At 38.5% G+C, this 9,989-nt stretch overlaps 1 protein-coding gene across 1 annotated transcript; it reads left to right on the top strand.

The window, feature by feature from the left end:
• The first annotated feature begins 1,861 nt into the window (after nt 1-1,861).
• On the top strand, nt 1,862-9,685 carry plvapa (plasmalemma vesicle associated protein a). The gene is made up of 6 exons (XM_008433424.3): nt 1,862-2,518; nt 4,731-4,791; nt 4,937-5,658; nt 6,778-7,546; nt 8,046-8,100; nt 8,379-9,685. Exons 1-6 carry the CDS (start codon nt 2,123-2,125, stop codon nt 8,410-8,412), a joined length of 2,037 nt encoding a protein of 678 aa, XP_008431646.1. The 5' UTR covers nt 1,862-2,122; the 3' UTR covers nt 8,413-9,685.
• Nucleotides 9,686-9,989: the final 304 nt, after the last annotated feature.

The raw sequence follows: 9,989 nt of genomic DNA on the forward strand, positions 1-9,989 counted from the left end.
ACTGTGGGCAGCTTTGGCACCAGTGGTTCCTCCATGATTAGTTTCTTCCTCTCCAGATCAGATCTGCCATCTGAAGAACGCATGGCAGGAAAAGTGGCGACTGCTACAATGAAACAATTGCTCTGCACTCTGGATGGTGTCGGTGCATGTTTGCCACAGAGGAAAGTGGATTGACGTCAAAATGTTGACAAGAGACTCAGATCATCAAAGATGTTGCGGGGGGAGAATTCCAGTAGAACAACACAAGGCTTTGTCCTTCCCTCATGCTGCGCACCGGAAAACGCTCTTCATGATCCCATAAATATCTTTTTGACAGCTTTATGGAGAGACTCCACATATTCAGCGTGGTGCAGCGTTCAATTGTTGAAACTAGAAACTTTTTTCCCTCTTTTTTTCTGTCTGAAGTTAAATCAGACCAAACTTGGCTTGTTTCGGGTCAGTTAGAATTACCAAAATCATTTCGATTTGCCAATCGCCACAAAAGTGAGAGAAAGAATATGTGAGAGATTTATTTGTTAATATCTTCAAAATTTACCTTAATATTACTTTAAAATATAGGGGTCATTTTGATATCACTTTATGCGAAGATATGTTCATAAGACTGACATGGCACCTGCTATGAACATAAAGAAGTCTTTATGAATGTTTATGACTGTTGTTTAGAAGTATCATTTGGTAAATAATGACACTTTTATTGCAATTTTGCTTTAAAATTTGCATTAAAATCAGATAAAAATGTAATTGTCTCATTAAAGTGTCATTATTTACCAAATAATTTAGCTGCCATATGCAAACGCTGCATAATACTGAATTTGAACAAATTCATATGAATCTTTTGAGATTGCAGTCATTTTGGGATGGTTGAAATAGTTTTTCTTCAGACCAAAAAAAAAAATCAACTCCATATTTAATCATAGTGGGCCCCGATGGGTGGGCTCCTCTGCGGTCTGTATAAATAACGGTCAGACTGGACAAACAGCTCCCTCTTTTTCTTCAGCAAAAGATAGCACTGTGTTAAGAGCAAAGATGTTTTCTAGCGGTGCCCGTTGTGTCCATTGAAGGGCACCGGATCTGCGAGGGATGCCCCAGTACGCCAACCTCGCCCTAACGCCACCCAGTAGGTGGATGTGGAGAAAGTTTTTTTTCAGTGCTTCGCTGCGCGCGTGAGTTAAACCCACTAGCCTTAAAGGGCGAAGCCTATCGAAATAGAACATCTTATAAGTTTGACACTTTATGATGAACAGAAGATGTTCATCTTGTGTTGAGGATGCTCAGCATAATCTCGTGAAGATTTTCTTCATCTATCTTCAACACTTTATGTTGAGTAGAAGATGTTCTTCATCTTGTGTTGAACATCTCGTGTAATTATGACACAACAAAAGAGCTGATGATAAATTGTAAATCAAGAAGCTACATTTTGTTTTGTTGTGTTAGGAGAGACAGAAAAGTTGCAAATTGTTGACCTTTTGTTCTTTCAGTATAATTCATTCAGAAGTCATAACTTCGCATTTATATAATTACAATAAACCTTTACTGTGTAAAAGAAAATTGCTAAAACACTTGGTTTGTGGTAACAAAAAAAGTGTAATACTGTTGATTGTCTTTTTGTATCGTATAACAAAAATGCATCATACAAAATGAATTAAATTGAGTTGAATTGATAAATAACAGTTTGTTTCATCATACAAAATAGATTTTGGATTTAAAATTAAATTAATTTGCTTTCTTTGGGGGCTTTTGTTAGGGTGGGTCATTTTTGACCCGTAGGATGAGGGGAGTAAACAGAATGTTAGGATCGCATGAAGGTGAAAGCAGCCAATAGGAGGAGGAGGCTGAAGCTGGCTCCACTTCCCCTGAAGGAAAATGGGTAGACAGAGGGGTTTATAAACTCCTGCGCATGTTTTAGCCTGATGCACAACCGATCGTTGTTTTCAGTGCTGCAGTGAGGAAACAGCTGACCTACATGTCCCGGGAAACTGGCTTGCTGTGAAACGAGTCTGCTATGTTAAAACTGCAAGTTGCAGCAGGTTATCTTCCTACTTAGAGAAAGACTTTACCAGAACTCTACTGACAGCTCATTGTAATCTCAACTCTTGGGCAGCTTTGTAACTTATTGACAGCTATGTACAGCGGCGGCTATTCCCAGGTCAACAAGTTCAGTCCAGAGGCTCAGAAGAAGATGCAGTACCGCTCGAAGGGCAAGAGTTGTGGCTACTATATGCGCATCGTCTTCTTCTTCTCGTCTCTCATCCAGTCTCTCATCATAGTCAGCCTTGTGCTGTTTCTGATCTATGGGAACACGCAGGTCTCTGCCTCTTCGACTCCCGACCAGGACCTGGAGAAGAGGTTCAGTCAAATCTCCATTGAAAACGTCGCCCTGCAGAAACTGAAGAAGAACCTCACCAACCTCCTGAACGCCACCCTCACTGAAAAGGCTAAGAACGACTATGACCTGGCTCAGCTGAAGAGTTTAGTCAATAGGTCCATCGATATTTTCAAGTTCCAGACCATGGACATGGTAAGAAAAAGAGAGAACACATTGTTAACTCAAACATTTTGGTGTAAAATGCTTTAAAAAAAAATGTTTCTACAAAAACCTGAACATACAGAAAGCAATGCATTTTGGGTTATATTCAGAGTAAGACGTATTTCTCAAAAGCTTGTGGAGGACAATTGTTGAGGAATTGACATTTCCGTCTTATTAAAGCGTCTTACAATAAATATCCAATACCACTCATGCCTTTTATCAGCCAGCAGTACCCTGAGGGCTTTGGGAGAGTTTGGCAAAAATACCATTTTCCTTTCCTGCATTAGGGTTTTTGAATAATTTACAGTATTTTATAAAATCAAAACATCAATTTTAGGATGTAGTAAATGCAGTAAATGTAGGATGTTGTATGTCCAATCATTTGTTTTACTGTCTGTGTATTGGTTTATTTCTGCCTGTTGCCTTGGCCAGGGCTCGCTTGTAAGACTTCTGATCACAGTGGGACTTCCTGGTTAAACAACAATAATAATAATAATAATAATAATAATAATAATAATAATAATAATAATAATAATAATAATAATAATAATAATAATAATAATAATAATAATAATAATAATAATTCACGTATACTTTTAAGGCATTTGGCACACATAGGAATTTTGGGCTGAGGTAGGAAGGCGGTGGGGTTTCCCACATGCCATGTCCAGCCCTGGTTAAATGCATCTTACGTTCTATTGTGAGCTGATTTCACATGTAGATTGTTCCCCCGTTTGTCAGACTGACTACTGTAGTTTATTGGTTGATGTATTTATTTTCTTGTCAGCTCCACTGAAAGCTGTTTTTTATAGAGTTTAAATATACACACTAAGGAAACAGAAGGTGTTCCAAAATTAGGAACGTTAGAGGCATATCCACACATCTATGCACAAACAACAACATAAAAGTGGAAATGCATTTATTTTCCATGTTTCTGTAGGTGTTTGTGTGTGTTACTCAGTATTGTGTTAAACACAGCCTTGTTTAGGGCTGTGTGTAATATTCAGCTTATTCAACAAAAAAGTTGAATATTTTTTGTTGTGTTGTTTGTAGAAGAGAAGATAGAAAAAGTTTTATTCACAAGATCAGATCCGGTGTGCAAAAAAAATGATGTGAATGCCTTCCATCATTCTTTGAAATGGCCTTAAATATGTCCTAATTTTCTTGAGTCAAATCTACCATCCTGAGCTTGAAGATTTCCTTTCTGCTGATTTTTACAAATCAGTGGCTTTCACTTTAATGTAAAAAAATTAATTAGTTTTAATAGAATTTATGGTATAAATGGCTTTTATCAACTTTTGTTCCTCTCTTTTTTTCAAACAATGTTTGTGTTAAATTTTATGCTAAATTGATTCCTATTATTGAATTAATTTTAAATTAACTTTAAGTGCATTGCAATGTATTATACATGTGTTACATGTATTTACAGTTTGTAAATACATGTAGTGTTTGTAGTGTTGAACAGTTGGTCACACTTTATTTGAAGTGTTGTGCATAAGATTGACATGACACTGTCATAAGCACGACATAACGGTCATGAACACGAAGGACTCTTTAAGAACGTTTATGACTGTTGTCATGAAGATCATTCGGTAAATAATGACACTTTTAATGCGAAGTTGCTTTAAAAGTTGCATTAAAAGTCCATTAAAAGTGGGAACTTTGCATTAAAGTGTCATTATTTACCAAATAATTCAAAGATGGTACTTTTAATGGACTTTTATGGCACCTTTGCATTAAAAGTATCATTATTTACTGAATGACCTTTTGACAACAGTCATTCATGAAGACTCTTTCATGTTCATAACAGGTGTTATGTCATAATTATGACAGTGTCCTGTCAGTCTTATGCACAACCTTTCAAACAAAGTATTACCGAACATGGGGTCTGGGATTCCTTTTTTTCACTTTGACAACTCCTCAGGACCTGATTTTATTTGTATTAAGGTGAAATTTCAAATCCTGTCTGTTTTGTGAATGTTTAAGTTCAACAAAATCACCTTTGTGACATTAAACTGTGACATTAAAGAAACATGTTCAACTTTGACTGAAACATTTTGAAAAAAGTGCAGCAACATATTTCAGGCCACAAGAATCTCAAGAAAAGAAGAAGAAAAAAAACATGTCAACATCCTGATTATATTTCAATGACAATCCTTCACAGACTGAGAGACTAATGTTTTTTTTCTTACTGTTTAAACAGAAACATTGTGAAATGGAGGTGATGAAATGCAGAATGACATGTATGGCAACCCGCCCTATGAGTAAGTATAAAACTTATTCAAACTCAAAATGTTTTACTCAAACCCAAAACACAAAAATACCATTCAATGTCACTCTAATCTCTGTAATATCTGTATGTATTTGAAACAGTAGCTGCCTTTATTCACTGATATTTTGTGTTTAAAGCTGTCCAGCCTCCTGGGGACTGTAACTGTGGGCTGCTGACTGAGCAAATGAAAATTAGACTTCAGTTTTTGGATTCCAACTTTACTGCAACAATGAGGTCAATGAATCTGGAAAGGGAGCAGATAGCTAAAGAGAGGGACAACCAGCTCCTGGAAGCTATCCTTCTCAGGAAAGAAAAATCCATTCTGGAAAAAGAGCTGGACATCTTCAAGCAAAACTCTAAGAAAGAGTTTTCCCAGTTGCTGGCTCCTGTCTCCAACGTTTCTAAGGCTTTCCTGGAGAAGATCGAATCTCTGTTCCCTAGGCACATCGCGTTCCAGCTCACCTGCGCAAAACAGAAGGAGCACCTGGAGCAGATCCACACCAACTGCACCAGCCTGTCCCGTGACGTGGAGAACAAGCTGCAGCACTATCTGAACGTGGTTGGAGAGCAGGTGTCAGACATGCAGATCGAGAATACCCGTCTAAAGGCAGAGAACTGGAGGCTGTCTGAGGACTATCGAGAACTCACCAAAAATCGCACGGGCATTATGGAGCAGCACAAACGCAGCAGAGAAGAGCTTCAGCGCAAACACGATCAGGAGAAGGAGAGACTGCTGATGGACAAGATGAAGCTGACTAACGAAAATAATCTCCATCTTCAGAAACTGAAGTACAAAGACTTAGTTATGGATGACCTGAAAGGCAAATTAATGCAACTCAACACAACATGCATGGCCAGGGTAAGAATGACCACTGAGGAGTCTTTTAGGTTCCTCCTGACTTTACACAAAATACAGTGAAGAACACAAATCATTTCAAAATATAATCTCTACAATGGATTATTTTATTGACTACATTCAAAACCCAGAGCAGAGATTGATGTAAATAATTACAAGGAACATTTACACAATGTCCCTTTAGCTATATTCTATCTCCATCCAATTGTCGTCCAAATTCTGAGCAAACTTTTGAAATGTTGTAAAAAAAAAAAAAAGGAAAAAAAGAAAGAAAGAAGATGCAAATTAAGCTTGCTTCCATCAGCTGGTTTGGAGTGAATCAATCAGGCTACGCAAAGTTATTTAATCAGATCTTAATGCTACGCATGACTCTAGTGAACAGGAAGTAAAGGTTGGAAACTATTCTAAACAAGTGCAAAAAAATCAAAGTCATCTGAGAATCCAAGACAATGTAGGAAGACAATGACCAAGCGTAGCTTAGTTTCATGCTAATCATGATGTTGTAGAATTGTCTTTTCAGATTTATTAAAATAATGATCAAACACGGCCAGATTCTGGAACTGCTACTAACCTCAGATTCTGTGCTTTGGTTACGGGATGATGAGGAAGTGGAGATAGATCTATGATTAAAAAAAAAACACCATGGGTGCCACATTTCACCCATGGTAAAATGTGGCAGGACCAACAGGCCCAATTCTGGGGCAGCACCATGGATGCAGACACACGAGTGGATGGGTTCATTCACTACACCAGAACTTATTCTGTAAATGTGTTTCTATCTCCACTTTAGGGCACAAACTCCTTTTTTCAGAAAAGCCTAAAGCCACCTCAAACGACCATGAAAATGTTTTAGCGAAATAGAGGAAGTTATTTCAAATTTTGCAACCTTTTCTATTGCAATACTTTAAAAAAAAGTTGATAGAATCATGGCTTCTGTTGGATTTTCAGACCGGTGAATGATCACAGTGAACGATCACAGATATGAATATACGGGGAGCAGAGGGAGCTGAAGGACTCCATGTTTGGTGAAACAGAGAGCTGAACCTGGTTGCCATTATTGCTGTCCCTGCATTGTTTTGATGGGAACTCACATGTTCATTCGCTGCTGTCTTTTTATTTCAGAATGCATTTGGTGGATACCTAGGAGGGGGCCCGGGCTCACCATCGAGCATACAGAACCTATTCGGGACTGGCTTGTCAGACGGTGGTGGTTCCAGCTATTCCCTTTCCAGTTCTTCCAGTTTAGGTCAAAGTAGAACAGGAACAGCTGGGTCAAGTTCAGGGCAGAGTAGTCCTGGGTCAGGACTCAATAGGGCTGGATCCACAGGAGCAGGCTCAGCAAGTTCAACCCTCTCATCCTATGGGTCAAGGTCAAGCCTCAGTAACACTGGGTCAACATTTAATCAGCCGGGATCAGCTGGAACAGGCTCAATAAGTTCAATACTCCAGCAATCCAGGTCAAACCCAGGCCTGAGCACTGGTTCAGGAATTAATAGACCCTCAGGCCCAGGATTGTTTGGGTCAACTCTTGGCTCAAGCGGGACACAACCAGACAAACCAGCAGAGAGTGGGAGAAGCCTGCCATCCTTTGGGTCGTCAGTTGGGCCTTTGGGATCCAGACTAAACCAAGGTTCGGCTGGGACGGGTTTAAGCAATCCAGCTTCAGGGGGGAAAAGCTCAGCAGGCTACGGGTTGGCATCGTCATCTGTGTCGAGTGGGTCTGGCAGCTCAGCAGGTAAAGTCAGCTGGCTTGATTTTGGTCTTGGGAGCAGCAACTCAGGGCAAAGTAAAACAGAAAGTGTGCCAGGGAAACCACCTACTGGAAGTGGGAATGTTGGAACCGGGTCTGTGTTTGGTGGAGGAAGAACAAGCGGACAGGCGGGTGGTTCAGGTAAGACCAACCCCCCAAAATGTTATGTTTTAGTTATATCTGTTCATTTTGTGATCCATTTTCAGGAGTATTTTATATGTAAACATTTTAGATGTTCAGAAGAACAGTTCCTCTGATGGTCTCCGAGGCAACAGTCTTCAGAGTCACATTCTGATTTTTAACCCAACCTTCTCGGGTTCTGAAACTGGGTGTAATCAGAAATTCATCCCATTTTATTTTATTTTTTTCAGTAGTTTTAAACCCGGCTCTAACTTCCTGAGATAGAATCTACATGTAAATAAGGATGAATTCCCCTCTTTCCATAACCCTTCCTTGTATTAATTAAGTCCAAATTATAAATAATACCATTGGTCCCTTCAAAACCATTACTATTTGGAATACACAGATGATTTACAACATGTTCTATTCACACTTTAACATCACAATGCTCATAACAACCTGGAGCGTTTATGTTTGATGATAATCACAAATCATTTTTCCTTCTCTGTTTGACCATTAGTTGTTGCCAAGCACATCCAGGACCTGCAACGCTTCATCAACCCTCCTGCCCCACAGTGAGTATCAGCATTCTGTCACAAAGGGGGTCAATTTAACTGACTTTAGCTGACTTTTCATTATTTATTTAAGGAGTTTTGGGGAATATAGTGAGTGTAAAAAAAAAGAAAACAAATCATAAATAAAATGTATTCTTTAAATAAACATGAGATGGTACAGTGTCACCTACTTTGTGAAGATGGACCAGGCATGTTAACATGAGAGCCTGACCCTCTTCCTCCTCACATCAACAACAACAACCACTAATTCACTTTTTCTCTTTGTGTTTTCCTCTCAGGGAGAAGCAAGATCTATCCAGAATGTTGGGTTAAACCAATGGAAATATACATGGAGATGAAGTAAATATTTACATGAGAAAGTTCGTGGAAGGAATTTACCACAGGGATTATGCAGGTTTCTCATTCTGAGCTCATCTACAATGACTAGCAAAATGTTCTTTAATATTTCCCACATTTTTAGTCATGTAATAATCACAAACCTCTATGTATTTTATATTTTGTTGGGCCGTCATGTGATAGAGCAACACAAAGTTGAGATTGTTTTGGAGCGGAAGGAAAATGATGCATGGTTTTTAATTTGTTCTCCAAATAAAAATCTGAAAACATGAATTCATTTAGTATTCATCCCCTTTGGACCGATGAACCATCTTTCTCTGCCATTACAGGCATACCGGTCTTTTTGGGTTTATCGCTGTCAGTTTCTTCACATCTTGTCACTGAGATTACCGGCAGCTCCTCTAATTAAAACAGATTCTGTATGGTTGAACATCTGTAGACACTGTGGTCTAAATGGGCAAGGAATGCTTAATTTTTCTTTCTTTGCTTTTAGAGTTTAGGTGCTTGGGTGCAGTGGCAGACAAGTTAAACAAAAATATGTAGATACTTTTTATTTCTTTTTTTTTTTTGCATATCTTCAACATTATAATGAGAAACCTTTAAGTAAAGGGATACAACCCTGTCATTTCAACTAGCATCCAGTCAAAGTCCTGATTCGCTGTATAAGAAAACAGCAACAAGCAGCTTCATCATGTAAAAGTTTCTCTGATATGATGTTATATGCAAGCCGTCATCCCATTCTGCAGTCCATTTACTAGTTAAAGTGCTTTTGAAAGCAATTAATTACAGTTAATTTAAGGTCATCCTAGTAAAGGAGGCAGAATGCATTGGACACCACATTTCTCAGATTTCTATTTGTTAATGATTTCATTTTAAAAACCATGTAACATTCCCCTTTATTTCATATTTATCCTCTAATTTTTGTGGATATCTCGCATAGAACTGTGTTGAAAACCTTAAGACATATGAACACTTTTGCAAGGCACTGTGTTGAATATAAAAACGTAGAATGTACAATACATAGTTTCTCAGTTATGTCTTTAATATGCATCTACTGAAATTTATTTGAAAGCTGCTTAGCTCTTTCACTGTGAAAATTGTGCCACACATTATATTCAACAAATCTTTGTACTTTTACTCGACAAAATGTCAGTATCCTGCACTCTTTTTCTGTTGTTTCCAATTACATTGTTAAAGAGACAAAACCAACCAAGTGTTGAACATTATTAAACTTCTGCTTCAGACCTCATGTGGCTATTAATTTGAAATATTTATACATACTTCCCGTTTAGGTCGTGTCTTTAACAGCAAACCGGTGGTTGCCCTTTCCCCACCCGAGCACCTGAGCCTCCAGATGTCTATCTGTCTGTCAGAACAAAAGCATGCCTTTGTAAACAAAGCTATTTAAACTATTACCCCACTCAGACCTGGAAATCACTGTTTGTCCCTTTTTGCGTCACCTATTGTGTAGCTAATTGTCTGCAAAGTGACTCCGTGGCCCCTGCTGCCACGGTTACAGGCAGCGAGGTTTAATCCTTCCACTGTGTTTATGT

The sequence above is a fragment of the Poecilia reticulata genome, chromosome 17, assembly GCF_904066995.2.
Source record: "Poecilia reticulata chromosome 17, P_reticulata-male-v2, whole genome shotgun sequence".
NCBI lineage: Eukaryota > Metazoa > Chordata > Actinopteri > Cyprinodontiformes > Poeciliidae > Poecilia > Poecilia reticulata.

Excerpts from the sequence above, each read along its gene's own strand:
- plvapa (XM_008433424.3), top strand. The coding sequence starts at position 2,123 with ATGTACAGCGGCGGCTATTCCCAGGTCAACAAGTTCAGTCCAGAGGCT. Across the intron at positions 5,659-6,777 it reads ACACAACATGCATGGCCAGG|AATGCATTTGGTGGATACCT; the intron begins GTAAGAATGACC and ends TTTTTATTTCAG. Across the intron at positions 8,101-8,378 it reads ATCAACCCTCCTGCCCCACA|GGAGAAGCAAGATCTATCCA; the intron begins GTGAGTATCAGC and ends TTTTCCTCTCAG.